This window comes from Ascaphus truei, chromosome 3 (genome assembly GCF_040206685.1).
Source record: "Ascaphus truei isolate aAscTru1 chromosome 3, aAscTru1.hap1, whole genome shotgun sequence".
NCBI classification, from domain to species: Eukaryota; Metazoa; Chordata; class Amphibia; order Anura; family Ascaphidae; genus Ascaphus; species Ascaphus truei.
In genome coordinates this window covers 65,796,220-65,819,684 of record NC_134485.1, presented here as the reverse complement: position 1 = coordinate 65,819,684, position 23,465 = coordinate 65,796,220, and the positions used below count along the sequence as shown (strand labels likewise).

Sequence of the window (23,465 nt, the reverse complement as noted above, 5' to 3'; positions counted from 1 at the left end):
TCCGTCATTCCCACAGGTAGGGGGGCCTTCCGTCATTCCCACAGGTAGGGGGGGCCTTCCGTCATTCCCACAGGTAGGGGGGGCCTTCCGTCATTCCCACAGGTAGGGGGCCTTCCGTCATTCCCACAGGTAGGGGGGCCTTCCGTCATTCCCACAGGTAGGGGAGCCGTCCGTCATTCTCACAGGTAGGGGGGCCTTCCGTCATTCCCACAGGTAGGGGAGCCTTCTGTCATTCCCACAGGTAGGGGAGCCTTCCGTCATTCCCACAGGTAGGGGAGCCTTCCGTCATTCCCACAGGTAGGGCAGCCTTCCGTCATTCCCACAGGTATGGGAGCCTTCCGTCATTCCCACAGGTAGGGGAGCCGTCCGTCATTCCCACAGGTAGGGGAGCCTTCCGTCATTCCCACAGGTAGGGGGGCCTTCCGTCATTCCCACAGGTAGGGGGGCCTTCCGTCATTCCCACAGGTAGGGGGGCCTTCCGTCATTCCCACAGGTAGGGGAGCCTTCCGTCATTCCCACAGGTAGTGGAGCGTTCCGTCATTCCCACAGGTAGGGGGGCCTTCCGTCATTCCCACGGGTAGGGGAGCCTTCCGTCATTCCCACGGGTAGGGGAGCCTTCCGTCATTCCCACGGGTAGGGGAGCCTTCCGTCATTCCCACAGGTAGGGGGGCCTTCCGTCATTCCCACAGGTAGGGGGGCCTTCCGTCATTCCCACAGGTAGGGGAGCCTTCCGTCATTCCCACAGGTAGGGGAGCCTTCCGTCATTCCCACAGGTAGGGGGGCCTTCCGTCATTCCCACAGGTAGGGGAGCCTTCCGTCATTCCCACGGGTAGGGGAGCCTTCCGTCATTCCCACGGGTAGGGGAGCCTTCCGTCATTCTCACAGGTAGGGGAGCCTTCCGTCATTCCCACAGGTAGGGGGGCCATCCGTCATTCCCACAGGTAGGGGAGCCTTCCGTCATTCCCACAGGTAGGGGAGCCGTCCGTCATTCCCACAGGTAGGGGAGCCGTCCGTCATTCCCACAGGTAGGGGAGCCGTCCGTCATTCCCACAGGTAGGGGAGCCTTCCGTCATTCCCACAGGTAGGGGAGCCTTCCGTCATTCCCACAGGTAGGGGAGCCTTCCGTCATTCTCACAGGTAGGGGAGCCTTCCGTCATTCCCACAGGTAGGGCAGCCTTCCGTCATTCCCACTGGTAGGGGAGCCGTCCGTCATTCCCACAGGTAGGGGGGCCATCCGTCATTCCCACAGGTAGGGGAGCCTTCCGTCATTCCCACAGGTAGGGGAGCCGTCCGTCATTCCCACAGGTAGGGGAGCCGTCCGTCATTCCCACAGGTAGGGGAGCCGTCCGTCATTCCCACAGGTAGGGGAGCCTTCCGTCATTCCCACAGGTAGGGGAGCCTTCCGTCATTCCCACAGGTAGGGGAGCCTTCCGTCATTCTCACAGGTAGGGGAGCCTTCCGTCATTCCCACAGGTAGGGCAGCCTTCCGTCATTCCCACTGGTAGGGGAGCCGTCCGTCATTCCCACAGGTAGGGGAGCCGTCCGTCATTCCCACAGGTAGGGGAGCCGTCCGTCATTCCCACAGGTAGGGGAGCCGTCCGTCATTCTCACAGGTAGGGGGGCCTTCCGTCATTCCCACAGGTAGGGGAGCCTTCCGTCATTCCCACAGGTAGGGGAGCCTTCCGTCATTCCCACAGGTAGGGGAGCCTTCCGTCATTCCCACAGGTATGGGAGCCTTCCGTCATTCCCACAGGTAGGGGAGCCGTCCGTCATTCCCACAGGTAGGGGAGCCTTCCGTCATTCCCACAGGTAGGGGGGCCTTCCGTCATTCCCACAGGTAGGGGAGCCTTCCGTCATTCCCACAGGTAGTGGAGCGTTCCGTCATTCCCACAGGTAGGGGGGCCTTCCGTCATTCCCACGGGTAGGGGAGCCTTCCGTCATTCCCACGGGTAGGGGAGCCTTCCGTCATTCCCACGGGTAGGGGAGCCTTCCGTCATTCCCACAGGTAGGGGAGCCTTCCGTCATTCCCACAGGTAGGGGGGCCTTCCGTCATTCCCACAGGTAGGGGGGCCTTCCGTCATTCCCACAGGTAGGGGAGCCTTCCGTCATTCCCACAGGTAGGGGAGCCTTCCGTCATTCCCACAGGTAGGGGGGCCTTCCGTCATTCCCACAGGTAGGGGAGCCTTCCGTCATTCCCACGGGTAGGGGAGCCTTCCGTCATTCCCACAGGTAGGGGAGCCTTCCGTCATTCTCACAGGTAGGGGAGCCTTCCGTCATTCCCACAGGTAGGGGGGCCATCCGTCATTCCCACAGGTAGGGGAGCCGTCCGTCATTCCCACAGGTAGGGGAGCCTTCCGTCATTCCCACAGGTAGGGGAGCCGTCCGTCATTCCCACAGGTAGGGGAGCCTGTATAAGTACAGCGTGGGAATAGGCAGCTCCTGTGTGCTTTTGGGGCCTTTTAGACGGGTTTGTTCAATAGTGAGGTAGTTTACACACAGCTGCAAGGAAATGTCAATGCTGCATTGCAAAACGTGTCATTTCAGTGCGTTGCAATCCATTCGATGTTGGAAGGGGCTGCAAGGGCTGTAGGATGTAAAATCAGGAAATCATATGTCCAATTGATTGTTGGTCACTTACCAGTTTTTAGCCATGTCTCATGCATAACTCATCTGTCGATGACCTGTCACAGACCATGTTGGATCTGAACCAAATGGTAACTTGCCACTGGTGGTTTAGGATACCAGAAATTTATGGCTTCACCGACCCAGCTGTGCTCAGTGTCTCAGGACGGCTCCATTCATTGGCTGCCAAACCGTTTGGACTGACTCGCTGTGCATTTCTGATCCAGTAGATTTCGTTCCCATCTCCATCTACCTGTCATCCGGCGGTGAAGATTTAGTAAAGCATGTCCTGTAATGCATAAAGCTCTCATTGGCCCTATAATAGTAGGTGAAGTGGAGAAGCTGATCCTGCCTCTGACTCCATGCCCAGCCCTAATCCCATTCCCGGCTAGAACACCGCACGGTAAACCCCAATATTTTATCTCGTGCAAACCAGGTATTCATACTTCACCATTGATTCACACACGCTAAAATCTAAACCCCACATTCAGCGCAAGGAGGAGAGCTTTGGAGATGGAAATAAACATTAGGAAAAGGGTTGGGGCCATTTCATCGGCCAACTAATGAACAGCAATTAAAAATGCATACTGCGCAGTTTTATTCACGTGCCTCCTGCTCTCTGCTTCAGACAATCTTGACTACATACTCCGGAACGCGAATGACTGTGATGACCAGCACGACTATGACAGCGTAGCGTCTGATGAGGACACTGACCAAGAGGTGCTTAGAAACTCCAGGAACAACCGAGCCAGGGTGAGGCTGGCAGCAGCGCTCTGCCGCACTGCTATCCCAGAGTACTGTGCTGCTTCCATGCTAGCTTGTGTTGGAGCAAATGCTTGGCGTGTTACCTTGATGGTGCAGGCACGAGGTGCAAGTGAAAAAAGATCAACTAGTGTCTGATGTGTGATGCTATGTGTATGTATGTGTGTATATATTCAGACACACATACTGTGTGTGTGTGTGTGTGTATACATGAGCTTTAATGTAGCACTATGTTGCTTATTTCTTTGGGCTAGAGGACAGCAGGGAGCAGGTACCACATATGGCCAAGATATCAGGCATAGGGGGCAACAAACGGCTTTTCCCCTCTGATCATTGTTTGCTAAATGCCTGGAAATGTATAAAGGTACTCTGCATTAATGATAAAATGCAGCATGTCGGCATAATTATAAGTCACCGCATGTTCCTCTCCAAGAAGGCACTAACCCGTACCTGCTCTCCCTGCCCACTTGTCCTCTGTCTATCCCAGAGCATGGACTCCTCCGACCTGTCAGACGGCCCCATCACTCTGCAGGAGTATTTGGAGGTGAAGAAAGCCCTTTCCACGTCCGATGCCAAAGTGCAGCAACTGATGAAAGTGAACAACAATCTGAGCGAGGAGCTGCGCCGGCTGCAGCGCGAGGTGAGGGCTTGGGGGGAGCAGGGTGGTGAGAGGGGGCATACAAAGGCAAGAGGAGTTGCCAAGAGATGCAAACCAGTTTTTAGGGTCCTGCATCGAAATTCTGTTGGGAACACCTAAAATGGACAAGTGTGTGTATCTGCAAATAGAGGGCACTTGCCAGCTGTAAACTAGGTGAAAAAGTTGCAATTCGGGGTGCAATCCGCTTCAGTAAACCGAAGAAGCGGGCGCTGCATGATGGAATGGGACATTTGGCTACAGCTATGTCACTGCGACCAAGTCCCCGCAAGTGTTTAGGGCCGCCGGCTGTTTCGTCAATAAGGGAAGTTAATTTAAAGGGTTTTAGCGGGTAGGGGGTTAAGGATAGGGGTTTTTACGGTAGTGGTTTAGGGTAAAGGGTTTTAGAGTATATGATTAAGGTTTTTAGGGTAGGTGTTGGTATCCGGGGGGTTTAGGGTAAGGTTAGGTGATTACCGTGGTGGCGAAGCGGCTGGCGGAGAGCTGTCCCTGCGGCGAGGTGAGTGGCGGATAAACGTCGGCAGGGACTTGGCCGCAGCAAAACGTCGGTAACCAAATGTCCCAGACCGCGCCATGATGTAGTTGGCTGTATTTAACGCCTCCGCTCCTGGCAGCGTCTTTGCCAAGAACGACATGTGGGCGCCGCAGCGAGACTTCAATAAATATCACACCCCGCACACAAAGTGAAGACAACACACATAAAAAAGTAAATGTGACCTGTCATTAGAGGAGGGCGCATGCTCGGGGAACACCCAGATAAACTAGAACAAGACAAGTAAACCCAGTTGTGGGCACTCAGTCCCCCTAGTGGATGTATTATGACATTAACACATTTATTAACATAATCTTCTAAAATATATATTGAATAAAACTACGCAGAATTGGATCCCTCGGCACCCGTCTAGGTGTTAGAATCTATACGTTATAAAGGAGTATTGGTTATATATAATGTCCAATCTCATCTATCACATCTGTGATGGCGCCGCGCGCGCCCTCCTGCGGCGCCGTCGCTATCACCATGGCCGCAGCCTTGCAGAGAACGAAGCTACACGTTTTAGCCATGCCGTGCATGTGCATGCAGAAGCACGGTGCCTAGGAGAAGGGAAGGAAGGAGTCAGATGTCGCTCCTAGGCAACGTGCCTTTGCGACAGGGTAGATGGTAGAACCATTTACGGGGATGGAAAGAGGGGATATTAGGCCAGGTTTAGGGGGGCAATATGAGGAGCTCACTTTTAGGCATATTAAGATTTACGGTGGCCATCCACAAGGATATATCCAGGAGGGAAACAGAGACTTGGGACTGGGTTGCAGGTGTGAAGGTAGTGGTGGGTAGATATATCTGCATAGAGATGATCCGTGAGGCGAAAAGAGTTGGAGGTCACCAAGTGATAGTGTGTAGAGAGAGAGAGAAAAGGAGAGGTCCCAGACAGAGCCCTAAGGTACACCAACAGGCAGATCAACAGAAGACGAAGACACGTCAACAGAAACTGAAAAAGTGCAATGGGAGAGGTATGATGAGAACTAAGATAAAGCTTTATTGCGGATACCAAGGGAGTTTAGTATGTGAAGGAGAGTCATTGACTGTATTGAAGGCAGCCGAGAGATCGAGCGGGATTGGTAGGAAAAAATTACCATGGGATTTGGTTTCATGTAAATCATTGACTACTTTAGTGAGCACAGTTTCTGTTCAGTGTACGAAACTCAGATTGTAAAGCGTCCAGGAGGGCATGGGAATTACAGGTCGGTAGTTAGTAAGGCACGTAGGATCTAGGGTGTATTTGAGAATAGGTGTGAGCATCACATGCTTATAGGAGGGGAAAATGCCAGAGGACAGGGAGGAATTAAGGTATGGGTGAGAGTGGGGACGAAGATGGTAGTAAGAGTCTGAGGTATGAGGGGGATAGGCTCGAGAAGGCATGTGGTAGAGGGAGAAGAGAAAATCAGATGACAAACTTCCAACTTGAACAGGAGAAAGTGAGTCAAGAGTGGAGGAAGGAGGTTTAGGTAGATGTGGAGGCAACACTGAATCTACTGTAGATAGCATCCACCTTGACTTTAATGTGGTCGGCAAAGGCTTGCTGAGAAGTGAAGGAAGAATGGGAAGTGGGACAGGGAGGTTGGAGGAGGGTGTCAAATACAAAGAAAATACAGAGTGGGTGTGTTGAGTATTGGTGAGTGAGGAAAAGCAGAGTTGTTTGGCCTTGGATTGAGTAGAGTTAAAACAAGAGGAGAAATTTATAGTGCAGAAAATCAGCCTGAGTGAGATTTCCTCCTAAGGCGTTCAGAGGAGCGAGTTCAGGTGCGAAGGAAGCGTTTGTGAATTTAGCTGTGGGCTAAAGGGATGGATGTGCCGGGGCAAAGAATGGGCATATAGATCGAGAGTAGAGGATAGAGTTATAAGAGTTGACAAGATTGTTGGGTTCAGAGGAAGAAGAGCGAGAAGCGAGGTTGGTGTTCAAGGTAGATGCCAGAGAAGAGGTCAATGGAGTGAAGGTTTTCCCTGCTTCAGCACAGGTGGCTCAATCGGTGACTTAGTCTTTGACTGACTGCACCACTTGCGCTGAAGCAGGAATAACCTGAAAACCCGACCTGTTGGTGTCCCTTGAGAACTGAAGTTGACCACCCCTGGTTTAAACTACGGGATTTTGAGTCTTTTATTAGGAAAACTGGGCTCATCGGTGCCGAGGTGCATTGACTGCACTAATGGGGACGTTTCTTTTCTGGAATACCGCAGAAAATAGACATGACACAAAACCCAGGATTACAGAATGGTGTACTTCAGTGCTAAAACTACTGCAAACTGTTCTATATCAGCGACCCTCATCCGTATTGTGTCCTGTGCCATCACCATAACCGAGCAAATGTTTTCCAGTCTGACAGATTTATGCCTATATAAAAACATCTCATGATAGTATTTTTTTTATAAAGTGCTGTGTACATTGTTCTAAATAAAAATGTAGCTGCATACATGTGAAGCCAGTGGTATTGTGTGTGGGGCAGGGGGGAAATGGCAGACCCCCAAAGGCAACAAGAAACAAGTGTTATGTCTCAACTACTATACCTAATTGGGCTTTAAGTAACAATGTGAAAGTGCTTTATCCTCGTCTCGGCTAATAGTCCAGCCTCTCTCCTAATCATTTCATAATCATTTCATAATCACTATATGGAGTTAATTCCCGAAGGAGAGAAACAAAATCCCACAGTCAAACAATAAGTAAAAAAAAAGTGCTGGTACTCCGTCCTCCTGGAAATCGCACACACAGCCGGGGCGCACATATCATGGTTCACATACTACTGGCACAATAGAGCTTACACTCTGTACTGTGATTTTTATTTTTTGCTACCACTTGACCCGCTGTATCTCTGTCATCACAGTAATAAGACGTACAGATTTCCTTCTGGTGCCTGCAGGTGGAAACATCTTGCATTTGGCGTGGTACTGCTTTTAGCCTAGTTTATCAGCATCCTTTGTAACCTGTTAATTGCTATTATTTTAAACCTAATGAAATCCCTCTCAGTAGACTCGTAATCTATTAATGACATCATTTGCGTGCTGTACCACAATCCCTGTGTGTCTTTAGTGTTCCATCCTGGGGGATATTTATGGACATGTAAATGAGCACTGGGGACATTATTGCATGTTCTTCTCTGTGTTAAAGATTCCCCCCCCCCCCCCCTGTTTCATTTTTTTAATCACATAATGCATATAATCTTATCACAGCGGGACATTCCCTTGCTTATAGGAGGAATCCACGCAATATACTACATGTGTTTTTTATTTTTAAATAAATCCATTCTGTAGTCTTGGATAACTTACTAAATAAAACATTTCATTCAACTCTTAATTACATTTTTTAATGAGTTTTTATATAATGAGCAGCCTTTTATTTCTGTCATAGGCTTTAGTCCACTTCCCCAGCAGCAGGTATTTGCAACACTTTCCTGTTTGTGATCATTTGTTGCCACTATTCCCAGCAGTTAGAGCTGCAAACTAGAGCAATAGATAACACTACCTTAGTAATTTAAAGCTGCAGTTCAGGCTCCTGTTTTTATTTTATTTTTATTTATTTTTTTAACTTCAATAGTTTCATGTGGGCAATCTCTACTTACCTAAAAAACTGCATAGCTGCCGGTCAATTCGTTCAGTCTATTGATCGGCAAAGTTTGGCGACATCTTTAAATATGGGGAATGTAAATCGTTGCTATAGGAACAAGCATGCTTGTTAAAATAGAATACAAAAAAATTGGTCTTTCAAAGTTGTTGTTTTTTTAAAACAGAAAATGCTAAAAGTATTTTTTCTTACTACAGAACTGATTTATTTAAAAAAAACACACATGCAGGATATTGCATGCACTGCAGCTTTAAGAATGCATTGTAGCTTCTGCGTTTCACTGACTGAAAGATTGATTGGAACTGAAAGGCAGCCATTTTGTGAACCCTGGAAGGCAGGATCTTTGGTGATTGATTACAGGAGAACGGATCGATCGATCGGCACCTTGGGTAATTCGTTTTCAATAAAGGTAATAAAAGGCTGCATACATGAAAGTGCCGCTTGAATTGCCTCTTTAACATGACACTTCCCTGTAACCTTGAAGTCCCTGCTGGTTGTAGTAGTGAGACAGACAGAATGCTCACCTCCCCTGTAATGGAGAAGCCAAGTTTGTGTGCATGTTCTGATATATAATGCACAGCATACAGTATTGAGGTTATCATTACAGATCCATAAGCTGCAGTCGGAGAACTCTCAGATCCGGCATCAGAAGGGCCCCTCTCCCCCTCCCACAGCCAACCCCGAGCGACCAGAATACCCATTGCCTGCAGCTCACCGACGGGACCGTCAAGCTTTCTCTATGTACGAGCCAGGGTCTGCTCTCAAACCCTTCGGGCCTTCCACAGATGACCTCAGCAGCCGGCTGCAGCCCTTCCACTCTGGGGTAAGTGAATACTAAAGATTACAAACGTCTTGCCTGACCATTCCTTCCCCTCTCCGAGCCTTTCCAGCTCTGCTGTGTGTATCGCATACCCCTGTGGGGTATATAAAACTTTCTGTCCTACTCTGGGCTGAAGGAGCGGCTCTGTGGAAACCATGGCATTGAGTTGGAAGCCGGGGAGCCTGGTTCAAATCCCGGGGGTCATCTCCTTGTGACCTTGGGCAAGTAACTTTATCTCCCTGTGCCTCAGGCACCCAAATCATCGATTGTAAGCTCTACAGGGCAGGGTCTCATGCCAGCAAAAATTCTATGTACAGAGCTGCGTACACTTGTCAGAGCTATACACGAAGAAATATATAATAATAATAATACAATACTCTATTATATATTCTGTTCATGCACTACACTGTGAAAGCCAGCTCCCCTTTTCATGAAGTTAAATAATATTGGCGTCACTTTGGACAAAACAGAAAAATCTTAGGCATTCCTATAATAAACAAAGTTTAAACGTCACACAACTAAATAGTGGAGAGCAATTGTATGGGGTGGTGCTAGCTAAGAGAGAGGTATATATACAGTACATACATACACACAAAGAACAAGTGGATATTTTGTGCTGCACACTTAAATACCCCTAATAATATTGAGATTAATGTAGAAGTTAAAATTCGCTTTTATTCAAACAAATTAAAATAAACTCCTATAATACTTGCCTGGTCTTTGTTTACCCGGCCTGTGCTCTCATCATATGGGCAGAAGTCCAGGTAAATACTTGTACAAAATCCAGCCTTTTCTCAAGGCAGACGTTTCTGTCTCTGGGCAGCCGACTCTTCCGTTTATAGCTGAATATGCCCACCTCTTCCCTCTGTTTTGTACCATTAACATGTTTGCCGGTGTAAATAGTCTCATACCTGCTTTATAACGCAACCGTGAGCACCTGAGAACAGCCATGTCCATTGCATTGAAGACCTTTTAAATGAGAGGAACATGGCGATGGTTAGCTTTACTAAGCGGGACTGGCTTTGAAGCACAACTTCTAACTACATTTGTTGTTAAGAAATGTAAACACAAGCAAGCATAGAAAGATGATCTCAGAAAAGTACCAGAAAGATGGACATTACATCTTATACTTGCACATTTGGGGGATGATTTCACTTTGTATTGCCCCAGATTCCAACTAACCTTGGGTAAGTGGTGGACAATGTGCGGTCGTGTTTTTATCGCCCTTTCTATCGTAGCATTTATCACAAACATACAGTGCATTCTAAATGGGAAGTGCCACTACTTTTTGTTTGTTTTTTGTATTACCCGTTGCTTGCCAAATGTTTCTGTGCCACCTCAGGCACTGTTTGTTGTATGTGTCCGTCCCTCTCCTCCCGCTGTTTTTGGTGGTAGTGTCTGCACGCTGGTCTCGCTGTGTACATTTCAGAGTTGACTCCTCTCCGCTGGTTTCCAGTGCACTAGCCATGTCGTCCTGTATCTGCCAATTTGTGGAACGCTCTCCAGTAATCTGGGATACATGGCGGGATCCCAATTCACTTTTTAATCCCATCTTCAATGTATAGTAATATAATAATTTTAATAGGGACTGTAACTAAGGTAGCCCTTTTTGCTGCCAAAGGGGCTTGTACCACAATGTTTAACAATTCAATTCAAGTGAAGTGAAGCCGTCAATAGAGAGAGTAGAACATATCTCTTATGTGTTAAAGCTGCAGTTCAAGCAATATCCTACATGTGTTTTTTTTTTTAAATATAAATACATCCGTTCTGTACTATGAGAAAATACTTGTAGCATTTTAAAAATAGTTTTTTGTTTTTTTTTTAAAAGACATTTTTAATGTATTATAATTTTACAAAAATGTTTGTTTCTATAGCTACCATTTACAAAGTCACATCCCCTTCCACTTCTGAGACAGGCTCTGGCACACCCCTTTTGCCCTCTCTCTAGCAGTGCACCAATTGTATCTAGTGCCTGCCTGGTCACATGATCTTCCACACACAACTTTGCATCTTGGGTAATCTTCTGCAGCCCTAACAGTGATATAAAGAACCCCGAGCCGAATCTTCAGCGATCGATTTGCAGGAGAACGGATCGATCAGCAATTTATTTATTTATTTAAACGGCAGCTTTAATAACGTGAATGGTTTATGTAGAAACGTACAATTCCATTTTTTTTTTTTTTTTTTTTTTTTTTTAGAATGTAACATTATTTCTGTTGTATTTAAATCATTAAACATATATATTTTTAAAGCTTACATAATGTAGAAAGCTATTCTGCTAACATGTTCACAGTGTTTTAAATCCGTCACAATGCGGCCATTTTGTAAGGAACGTCTCTGAAATAGGGAGTTTCCCTTTATGGGATTCTTGTTGTTTAAATGAGAGGCTAAACGTCGCCCTCCTCCACTCCAGCAATTCTGTGCTGCCGATACCATGTTATCAACATGAGATGTAGTTTCTACTGATACTAGCAGGTGTCTGCCCTGTTTACCTCCTGTTCCTGCGTTTCCTGTAATTGTCCCCTCATTATTGGTAACGTTTGGTGGGGGTGTCTCTGTTCCACGTGGGAGGGATCCCGTGATTGTTCTATGTACAACCTGTCATTGAGTTACGTAATCCTCGTGTTTGTTTGCATGCTGCCTGACACTCCCCTTCCTGTTTTAGATCCGGAAAGGGGTCTCTGCCTCCTCTGTGCCCTTCCCCCCTCTGTCTTCCCCTCTGTTCTCTGGACCCCTGGACAGTGGCCGGAACATGGTGATGTACCCCCATCCTTTGTACACACGTTAGGGAAGAGTGGGAACGCATGGGTGACAGGGAGGGGAATGAGTGACCATTAGAAGTGGTGAAAGGGGAAATTCTAGTAGGGGAGAGTCCAGATTCCAACCAAAAGTGAAGATTCGTTGTAGGATGTGATGGTCTAAAGAAGTAATTCTCAGACTTTTTTTTTTAGATGGTAACACCCCTAGTTTCTTTTGTTATACTGTACCTTGCTTTTCCATGACAGAGCTATGTTATGTCATTTATGGAGAGTACTGATTTGTACTGAACGCACGAAGAGACCAGTGAGGTGTTCGAAGCTCTGTACACACGGTTCTATGTAAGCAGAAGTTTGCCTGGGTCCTTTTTGAGCAGGGTGAGCTGAACTGCAGTCCTCACCCTGCTTTAGAAGGTATTAACGTATTAACGTATTCTACACGTCTCCAGGAACAATGCAGATGCTAGAACGTCTCCGCATACAGGGGATTCCTTGCAACTCATATTTTTGGGGATTGGCAATGCAGAGCCACCATTTCACTCTTATTATGGGAATATCATCAATATACAGCATATCAAACTCCGGTCATCCCTTGTGATGTTGCTGTTCTTTTGTGTTCCTTATTTTGAAGTATACAACATGTAGGGATCATACAGTGGCCCCTGATCATAAAAAAAAAACCCCTGCATGTTGCCAAATCAAAGAGGGCTGGCTCCAGTTAAAGGGGCAGTCCCATGCAGCCAATCTTCTTCTTTTTTTTTCTCTCTCTCTCCTAAGGCCTATGAAAAAATGGCGGCTGTTGTCATTTTTACAATTTTATGTTGTCATTTTCGGTTGATAACTCAGAGCTGATTATTGCAGCCGTTTTTGATACATTTTTCTATTTAAAAAAAAAGCCACACGCTGAATATTCTGCACTATTAATTATTGAGCTTTTTCACAGTTTGCAAAGATAATTAATTGGTGAAACCACAATTGAAATGCGAATGATTGTTCTGTCACTTAGAGCTGTCCGTATATAGTTACTGCAGAATCAGTTGCTATTTGGCACTGCTGCTTTAATTGTGCAGCCAGCTTTTGACAGGTGTATTAGGCTGAGTCCATGGTAACTGCAGCCGTGCGGAGGCGCGCTGAGGGAAAGCGGGTGCTTTCCCTGGCCTTAGTTCGCGCGTCGTCGGGGGGCGGGCCAGTGACGTCACGTAGCTGGTTCGCCCTCATTGGGCGAACCGCTCACGTGACCGGCCCTGTGCTCCCGTGAGCGCTCAAACTAGAAATTTGGTAAGACCTACGCCTCCGCACGCGTGCGCGAGCCCCTGCTAAAGCCGCTCTCATTGCGGCTGCAGGGGCTCACTGACAAGCGTCAGCGCGCCTCAGCACGGGTCAGCGCTGACCCTGGACTCAGCCTTACAAAGGCTCCAGGAGTGATCTGCATGTGGAACTGAGGGGGAGAGCAGGGGGAGATATCTGCTCCATGGGGAGGTTGCAGGGAGACAGATTTGTGACGTGCGGTCTCTCTCCAGCCAGTTAAAGCGGATCGTCACGGCAGCGGCACAGACAGCGACTACGACAACACTCAAAGTACCGACACGGGCAGCGGGTATGTGGCTATGAGGGCAGCAGAGACCTGATATATTGATGCTAAATATTCTGCACGTTCTAAAAGCGTGTTATAAATGCATGAGCCTATATATGCATACTGTAAATATCTTTGTCAATGCCTCCCTTGTGACAGTGGATAGATCTCAAGTGATTGAACAAATACCAACACGGACAATGAAATGGTTAATGCAATGGTCTTCTGATGCATATTTTAGTTATTCTGTCAGACTCTTGTTTGTCTTGTTCATTGTAGTTTTGATTAGTCTTTTATTTATTTTATTTTTGGGGGGGAGGGGTGCAGATTCTCAATAGAATGTTCAGAGTAGAATTCCCTTATCCGACCCCTACCTCTGAACACTCAGCTAAATTCGGTGGATTAGTGCTGCTATGTGTGTTATCTAAAAAAAAAAAAAAAAAATCAAATTTATAATGTGGGTGGGTTCTGTATTCTGTAAATCCAATTACACACACATGTATAATGCAGAAATATGAGACCTCACTTTGCCTAATGGGATACAAGTTGTCTTCCAGTATGGAGTAACATCGCTTAGTAAATATGGCCCATTCAGCTGAGGGACCCATAAGGTGTCTACCAGCACAGAAGGTGTCTTGCGGAGTAGCATTCTTTGGTAAATATGGCCCATAACGATGTGGGGGAAAGAAGATTACAAGTTGGTCAAAGTCCCCACTGAGAAGAACATTCTTCATTTTCAAAGAAACAAAAAAATAAGATACAAATACAATCTCAAAAAGGTCTCTAATAATATAAAAAAAAGTAACTAAATGTTTATTTATAAAATGTTTTACCAGGAAGTCAGACATTGAGAGTTACCTCTCGTTTCCAAGTATGTCCTGGGCATACTTCAGGAATTACATATGTCCAAGGAAGCCAATGATATTCGTTCACAAAAAAGCATTGTTAAGAAGTTGCACTGCCCCTAGTGCGAGACGCCGCAGGGTGGAGGCCTGTTATCTGGGCTGTTTGTAGATGTTGATGATTGGTTCCGTGCAGGCTGGACGGGAGGAGGTTCCTGGACCTGTCTCGAGATGAGGATTTCCACACAGAGGCTGAAGATGTGGAGCTGGAGTTGGACCCGACGCTGCCCAGCACAGAGGACGTTATCCTCAGGACGGAGCAAGTCACCAAGAACATTCAGGAGCTGCTGAGAGCCGCACAGGAGTTCAAGCACGACAGGTGAGGGAAGCGCTCGGGCTTGTGCTTCACATTATCGTGGCCAGAGAAAGACCTTCCACTTAAAATTGGGGATTATGAGTGAGGACCATGTTATTCCTGAGGTTCTTAACACTTTCAGGGATGCAGTTAACGTGTGTATGTGTGTGTGTGTCTCTCTATATCTCCCTATCTCTATAATATAGAGAGAATGGCAGAACACAGTGAAAAAAAGCCTCAGCAGAGGCAGGTGTGATGCACGGTAAAGGGTAAATAGTTATAGTCTGTGAGGATCCCTAGAGATCCAATATACCGGCACAGCACGAGAGATAATCACATAAAAGTGTTTTATTGGGTCCAAAAACCACACATATGGTAAACATTTCAGTTCCATGGGGGACGTGTACGTGTGTGTGTATACGTGTGTATACATGCATACATACGTGTGTGTGTGTGTATATACATGCATACATCCATCCATACATACGTGTGTGTGTGTGTGTGTCATATTATAATTATCCTTTATTTGTAAAGTGCCAACATATTCCGCAGCGCAGTACAATGGGGTACAGAGATTTGATCATTAGATCAACCGTGGCATACTCACATACACGCGTAGGACCATGCTTGTGAGCGCTTGCACACTATATGTACTAGAATACATAGTATATTGTTTTGCTCTTTGGTATGTATTAGAGGGTCGGGTTGATATAGGATGTTAAGAAAGAAGGAACCAGCGGCCAAGCTTTAAAAAGTGAAGGTCTATACATTTAAAATGGTTGATTACACGGTTTGAGTACAATGGTGATCTAGCTCTATTTTCTCCATTGCGGCCTAAGGGTGCAGCTTACATCTGTTGCTGGCAGCCATTGTCCTAGTTTTTCTGTATTTGGGCCGCTGGCAGATGAGGTCAGTCTGTGGAGTTCCTGCTGCAGTGCTGGTGTATTTGTTCTCACTTGTTACTTCCCTCTTCTGTCCCGTGCAGTTTTGTCCCATGTTCAGAGAAGATTCACTCTGCAGTGACAGAGATGGCCTCGCTCTTCCCTAAGGTAAGTGTTTGCACACGATATGTAATAAATATACAATAAGAACAGTGTGAGGGTGGGAGCAAGCAGGCATTTCTTAGGAACACATTATGGAAACCACTGACACTTTGTAGAATACTTTATTTACCCCTTTGAGACCAGATCTGGCGTGCTCTGTCCGTGAAGGAGTTCTATATTTAACCAGGAAATATATTTTTGACTTCGGTGACAAAGTCTTTAAGACTGATCTGAACGGATTTCAGTGCAAATCAGGGAGGCCTGACAGGTCTGTGTTTGTCCTACATTATGCACAATGTAAGTGGCCTAGCAAAGAAACCGTATGTGCAAACTTGTGCATACAAACCCAGTATCTTAACCACTGTGATTCACCTCCTTGTTTGGTAGCATAGAGCTGCTTTGCACACAAGATGAGGGAGGCAGGTGTGTGTTTTAGGAGCATGGGGGAGTTAGCCAATTTTTATTCCTTTAGGAATAATGGTGTGGAGGGCTAGCAAGAAACGAATACGAGTCCGCTCATACAAACTGTGCTCAGTGATGCAATCTCAACATTTACAGCAAGCAATAAATAAATCAATGTTCGTTAAACGGAACTTACTGCACCGACACACTTTATTCGAGTAAATACCCGGTATGTACCTGGCAGATACCTGGAATGCGCCACTCCTAACCTCTGACAAGCCCCGTTGCATTTGCCTTCCCAGCCTGGGTTCATGCCTGGCTGATGGGCGGCTGATCTGTTAAATGATAATGATTAGGATTTAATAGGCTGCAATGCTTCGCGTGTCTACCAGATGGCATAAATTCATGAATTGTAATGCAGTTTATATATATATACTATGCAGTATTGCAGCCAGCGGGAATAAAATGCTTCAATCCCTGCTTGGAAAATAACTCAATGTACTCGGGCAGAAAACAGTCACAAACCTCAATACACCCGGGTATACCCGAATTCGTGGGACTAGCCGAGCTCGAATAAAGTGTGTCGCCAGTGTAATGCTTCTATTCCCACTGGAACCTCAATCAGGACTGTTGAAAGTCTTAGGGCTGGGACCCGCTGCGCCCGTCGGTGCGGGCGGCCGCACGAGCGTTCCCCACCAGCAGGGGAATCCTCCAGAGCCGGTCCCGGTCCCCCCTGGCTGCACAGCTCACTACACGCTGTGACGCGTCAGCCGCCAGGGGATTCAAGAGAATTGTAATCCCAAGCGGCGACGCGTCACGTGGTGTGGCTGTGAGCCAATGAGGAGGGGAGCGGGGAGGAGAGTGTGGGGGGAAAGCAGCGATTTTAAATAAACTGCAGCATCAAGGAAGTCCCCCCTGCTCCCTCCCAGACTCTCTCCTCATGGGGGGGGTCCCCCTTCCGATTCCCCCCCTGCTCCAATTCACCCCCCACCCACCCCCCGTGTGTATTTGTGAGTGCCTGTCTGTGTGTGTGCCTGAGTGCCTGTCTGTGTGTGTGCCTGAGTGCCTGTCTGTGTGTGAGTTGAGGGGCTGAGGATTTGAGGGGCTCAGCGGTTGAGGGGCTGAGGATTTGAGGGGCTTAGCGGTTGAGGGGCTGAGGATTTGAGGGGCTGAGGATTTGAGGGGCTCAGCGGTTGAGGGGCTGAGGATTTGAGGGGCTCAGCGGTTGAGGGGCTGAGGATTTGAGGGGCTCAGCGGTTGAGGGGCTGAGGATTTGAGGTGCTCAGCGGTTATGGGGCTGAACGGCTGAGGAGTTGAGGGGCTGACGGGCGGTCCCGCCCGGCTGCGCCCCCCCCCCCCATTATTTTCTATCGGTTATTAGTGGGAGCAAAGAGAATATGTAGCAGGGTATGAAATACACATTTTATATAATAATAATATAGAATACATATATAGAGAGTTTTATTGGTCATGTCCTTGGTCACTGGCCATCCCGTTGTGCTGACCCATCTGATTGGATAGGTGGGCGGGTAACTAAAGTTTAGGTGCCTCATCATTTTGGCTGCGCTGGGTTTTGCAACAACTCAGCAGTTTTGTAGGGTGTGTGTATTGTTGATTTTATTGATGTTGTAATCTCCCCCTTTGTTGCCTCTGTTAGAAGCCGGCGCTGGAGACGGTGCGCTCGTCGCTTCGGTTACTGAACGCCAGCGCGTACCGACTGCAGAGCGAGTGCCGCAAAACCGTCCCGCCGGAGCCAGGGGCCCCCGTGGACTACCAGCTCCTCACTCAGCAAGTCATCCAGTGCGCCTACGACATTGCCAAGGCTGCCAAACAACTGGTCACCATCACCACCCGCGAGAAAAAACAGTGACGGCTCCCGTAGCCAACGGCACCTCTGCACCCTCAGTCTGAGCTGTGGGCCCGTTTACAGAGCAGCGCGGAGCTCTGACTCTTCCGGAACCTCACAGCTGGACATGCCTGCACCTCTCCCATGATACCCACAGGCTGCGGGTCCAAGATGTGACTGCTCATAGACATGGATGAAGCTGGGAATTACCAACTTCCAACTCCAGTCCATGCTATATTAACCCCTTTGCTGCTGGAGGGGCCAGCAAACCGATGAAGCATTGTGCTGCTGGACCTCTTGGCAGTGAAAGGTAAAGTGTGCAGTCCCACTGAGCAACATCGCCGTGGCAATAGCATGAAAGAACTCAGCCGCGCCACACCACCTTCTACCGTCACTCACTTGTGCTTCTATTTTATTGCAGAAAGATGATGAAATTATAGCAGAGCACAGCAACAACTGACACAACATGCGCTGTCCAATCACTGTACTCGTTAGGTGCTCATGCCCAACGAAAGTTAATTATGCAGTGATTGTAAACTCGCCCTGACTAACCTTAGCGAAAGAATTATCAAACCCCCTTCCATTATGGCAGAAATGACTTGTCTGTTGGCTTGTAGTAAGGATAGGTTAAAAAAAAAAAAAAAACCAAGACACGCGTTCATAGTTTGGAAAGCTGGTTGGAAAACCCTGTGACTAAAGGGGCCAGATCCCCGCCCCCCCCAAAAAAAAACAAATTAGGAGTAAAAGGGCCACAAGAAAATAAAAAAAATGTAATTTGGGATAGATTTTAAAGACTTAAAAATGATTTAATTTCAAGGTTATGCAAGCATTTCCTGTACCATCAATAGTTATATAACCGTGGCTTCCAAGTGTAGGCCACTGCAGGCCCTTTACATACAGGTAGGATCTGAGTGCAACGTGACCCCTGGCCAAGCACATACAGTGCACCTGGGCCCTTCAGTGGCTGGCCCTCGGGTTCCGTGCACCGTGTGTGCCTGGCTAGAGGTCTCTCTGCACTCAGATCCTATGCTGTAAGCTCATTGGCTAACCAATTCCCCCGGTGTGTATGTGTCGGTACTACATCCCTGGTACAGTATGTAAGATGCAGTGTGACTTTACAGAGGGCAGTTGCTATACTTTTAGCTTTTCACATATAGGACCAAACAGCCCAGCAACAAAGATATGGAATGGGCAATACATATTACATTTATTAGGGCTAATGTGAGGGCTACATATGCTGCTGCTGTAATCTCAAAAATGCTTTAATCAAGACGAAGATCAAAGCAATGATGTCACATGCGGAGAGTCTCACCCCATAACCAATTATTATCATGCAACATTGTTTTACAACACTAATAATCCAAATGACAAAATACTTAGACATTTCTGAATGGGATTGGTAATTCAGAAGAGAGGAAAAAAAGTATTAAATGATGTAAGAGAAATTAATATTTTTTTGGAGCAAGAGGGCGGATTTACCTAGTGCTAGTGCAGCTGTGTAAATAAGCCTCTCAGTGGGACTGCACCGTTCCATTTTCCACTGCGGCTGCCTCTCGAGCTGGTCCAGTGCACACGTGCCGCAGGAAGCACTGCAATGCGGAGAGTGACAGAGACGCATATTGAGAATACTGGACTATACAACTCGAGAAGAGAAGCTGGAAACTGATGCACAGGCAGCATGATCTACTCCGCTTTGTGTCTTCTCGTCTAGAACACTGTTCCTGCATCACCTGCCAAATGCAGCCCATCGTACATATGTCCCTGGCATCTGTGAAGCAGTGCACCACTTCTTGTTCCTTTATCTCTGAGTGACATGTATCTGCTCTCTGCTGTGAGTGCAGGGGAAGCGCACACAACTAAAATATTGCTAACTTTGCTGGCTTCTTAACCCCTTCTGTGCCAGAGAGGACTGCAACTCTTTAACCCTTAAACAGTCAATCCCTTGAATGGATTGTAGTGTGTGGTAGGGTAATCGTGAATAATGAATCAGGCCAATGCTAATCGTACACTGGAATCTGTGTGTGTGTGTGTGTGTGTGTGTGTGTGTGTGTGTATATGTATATATACACACACACACAATTATTACATACGTGTGTGTGTGTGTATATATATATATACACACACAATTATTACATACGTGTGTGTGTGTGTGTGTGTATATATATATATACACACACAATTATTACATACGTGTGTGTGTGTGTGTGTGTGTGTGTGTGTGTGTGTGTGTGTTTGTGTGTGTTATTGGAATGCTAAGGGGATTCATTTACAAGACTGTTTAAAAATTCATTATGTGACCACTTTACGCTCATTACTCTAAAGCAGGGGCGGACAACTCCAGTCCTCGAGCTACCAACAGGTCATGTGTTCAGGATATCCCTGCTTCAGCACAGTTGGCTCAGTCAGTGGTTGTGTTTGACTGAGCCCCCCTATGCTGAAACAGTGATATCCTGTTGGTAGCTCTTGAGGACTGGGGGTGACTACCTCGGCTCTAAAGACTAGCACAATGCCAATGCTCGGAGCCTGCTGGAGCCAAAGTAGCAGGGTGTCCTTCTTATATCACCCCCTAACTCTATGCATTTGCGCCTCGTTTCCTCGCAGATGTAATATGTTGCCATACCAGTGCGATCAGTGGCACAATGGCTCGCTCTTTCCCAACTCCGCCATGTCCTTTGCATTGACTTTTATAATTAGCATTCCAAAGCAGGCAGGGTGCGGAGACCCTGTTTGTGTGTGTATATGATATGATGTATATATTAAATATATTATTACCTGTTGACCCCTCCGTAAACCGTGACGTTATGTAAATTAAAACTCATTCTGATGCAACATGGAGCTGTAAGTACTAAACCTCTACTTATCCGCTCCATGCTGAGCAACTGGTAACGTCTTCATAAGAGCATGGTACCCGTGGGTGTGATCAGTGTGTCGACTGCTCCAGGTGGTTATTGCCAACCATTTAGAGAAGGTTCAGGTGATGCCAGGGTGCGCCCCGTGTCACTTCAGTGGTGAACTTCCACTGCCTGAGTGGGGACGCTGTATCGCATTGACTTACAAGAAGTGGCAGCAAAGCAGCTACTGCTTAGAGCACAGAATTTATGATCGTCCCAGTACACATCTTGCCAAGTTTCCCAGATTTTATGATGTGGGTGACCTTTACCCCCTGTCCTTTGAGCAACAGGGAGAGTCCTTCACATTTTGGGGATTATTTATTAACATGGAACTCCAGAGCAACAAAATAAACACACACACAACCTGTATCAAAGGAAAAATAATCTCCATGAAACCAATGGGCTTTTTTTCTTTGATACATCTGCTGCAGTTTTTGCCCCAGTTGTGCCTGGAGAACAGGAGAATGCTCCGAGGGGCAACCAGCTCTAACTATTGTATGGGGCTAATGTTTCTTAGGTTTCCTTTCAGTAAGCAGAACTGCAGGTGCATTTTCTAATACGATAGCACATCACTTTCACATGGGGACTTGCAAAATGCTGTGCTGGTTTAATGACCTATATTTGCACACCTGTGTATAAAGGCATGAAGCTGTAAGACGGTTGATTTTATTGTGGTGAAGCATCAGCATAAATGCTGAAACAATTGCACAACCGGTGAATGCTCCTTTGCTTTACACAACCTACGCTGCGACTCTGTGTAGATTTGCATGGTAGCCGTGCAGGGGTTTCACCTCTCCTAATATGTGAGCTCATCTTCAAGGGCCCTAAGGAAATGAGTCTGGGGGAAGGGGGGGATGCGGGGTGCTGTGGCAGCAAAGGGGTTATTCTGAAGTTCGAGGTAAGTTCTCAAAAAAAAATAAGCTGGATCATTAATATAGGAGATTCCACTGTTCGTAGGCAGCACTGACAGTGTGTGCCTAATAGGGGTATTTGGGTGTGGAGTGTTGATAATGTGATATGAAGCAATACAAGACTGTCATTAGATTGCTATGCAGTGCCTGCACAAAATAAGCAGCAGCACTTTTACAATGCCATTTTGCAGGGAGGGAGATGCTTTGTACTGCACACAAGTGACCACTCCCTAAAGGCCATTAAGCTGGGGAAATGTTGCCATCAGTTTTACCTCTGGGGTTCCCCTTCTTTCAAAACCTGTTGCTTGCATTTCTTTCAGCTCCTCCCAGTGATCTCGTGTCACTACTGACTCTTCCCCACGCCGTACTCTGCTCATACCGGTGTCTGAGCGCTTGGTGGTGGGTGTTATATGTAAAAAGATGCATAATGTACATTTGTATCAAATTAAAGAACTAACACTTGACCGTCTCGTGTGATTTTGTGGTTACGGAAAAATAAATCGGTGCTGTTCTTTCAAGAATGAAGGTGCATGCCTGCCTGAATCCCCCCAATAATATAAGAAATGAATGAGTCCCCTTTCAGGTGGTTCTGTCTGTATTGCTTTCTTGTTTCCCAGGCCGAAAGTTTCTCTAATTATTTTAGCCGAACTTCATCTTCCTCGTGACTTGCGAGTCCAGCGACGGCTTGTAATTCAGCGGGGCTCGCGCCGCTTACCTTCTCTCTCAGCTCCTCAACTGTGACATCATGTTGTCATGGCGAGACGCTTCGTCGCAATCAGATGCTGGAGAGAAGGTAAGAGGCACTTACAGCGTTACCCGCGCTCTCCCTGCCAATCAGTTAAAATGTGCGGAAGGGCTCGGTGTGAGTGCACCAATGGAACCGCCATCAAGCCGGATCTGTGTGACATACGTTCTAATCGCGTGTTTTACATACGGTAGCTTTAATGTTTGTGGTACGGTTCTCTTGAATGGAGTGTTTGTCAATCAAGTATTTTATTTATCATTATCGCACCATAAGAGAGTAAATCGAGATAAGAGGGGTAAGATATGTACAAACACTCGCTGAACACCGGAACACCAAACAAAATGAAGTCAGGTCAAATCCCTCCCAAGTCTCATCTCCATGTTTACAAAACAAAAATGTTAAATACTTCAAGGTGTCCACATTTGTTTTTTAACCAAAATGTGAGCCCTTAAAACACGTCACAGCATTAGGAAACTTTTTGGTCCATAGAGAAACCCTTTAAGTATTTGCCACATTAAATATTACAACAAAGTAGTCTGCAGGTACACGTGACCACAGCAATGGCTCCTCCTACTGTGGGATTCCTGTTAAGTTCTCGTGTGTGCTGGTGAAATTATTCTGCGCTAGCGTTAGGTGATGTCACTGCTTCCTATTGGCCCGCAGGGCGCGGGAACTTCGGAAATATGTCACAATGTAAACCCTGGAGTGGCTACCAGCAGCTACTGCGGAGGTATACATCTCTGGAAGCAGGGGGTCCTTGGAGCTGAAATTAATAAGGGTCAGCACCAAAGACCCTCTGATTTAATCCTATATGAAAGACTGAAAAAGAAAAAAGCATGGATAGCATCTTTAATATACTTTAGTAATCTTTCTTTTTTTTTTATAGCCGGTTGTAGCCCACCTCCCAAGAAGTGCTAGATCTTAGTAACACTTTCCTGTTAGTGAAAATGTGTTGCCAATGGTCCCAGCTGTTTGAGCTGCAAACTGTAAGAATCGATAATGTTACCTTAGTAATAATATAAGAATACATTGTAGCTGCTGTGCTACACTTGTAAGGGTGTCAAACGGACACTACTACTAATGGGCAAGGATTTAAAGGTAAAAGACTTTTCTAGAGCTGAGCTGCTGCA

At 46.8% G+C, this 23,465-nt stretch overlaps 1 protein-coding gene across 4 annotated transcripts in view; it reads left to right on the top strand.

The window, feature by feature from the left end:
* Positions 1–22,052, top strand: part of GIT1 (GIT ArfGAP 1) — a 120,575-nt gene extending 98,523 nt beyond the window's left edge. For 2 of the 4 annotated variants that reach the window (XM_075594200.1, XM_075594199.1), the window contains 8 exons: positions 3,251–3,375; positions 3,872–4,024; positions 8,759–8,974; positions 11,637–11,726; positions 13,248–13,324; positions 14,339–14,521; positions 15,483–15,546; positions 17,600–22,052. In XM_075594200.1, coding sequence (XP_075450315.1) covers positions 3,251–3,375; positions 3,872–4,024; positions 8,759–8,974; positions 11,637–11,726; positions 13,248–13,324; positions 14,339–14,521; positions 15,483–15,546; positions 17,600–17,812 — 1,121 coding nt within the window. In that variant the 3' untranslated portion in view covers positions 17,813–22,052. The remainder of the gene's footprint in view (positions 1–3,250; positions 3,376–3,871; positions 4,025–8,758; positions 8,975–11,636; positions 11,727–13,247; positions 13,325–14,338; positions 14,522–15,482; positions 15,547–17,599) is intronic. The other 2 variants (XM_075594201.1, XM_075594202.1) reach the window with 2 other exon arrangements.
* Positions 22,053–23,465: the final 1,413 nt, after the last annotated feature.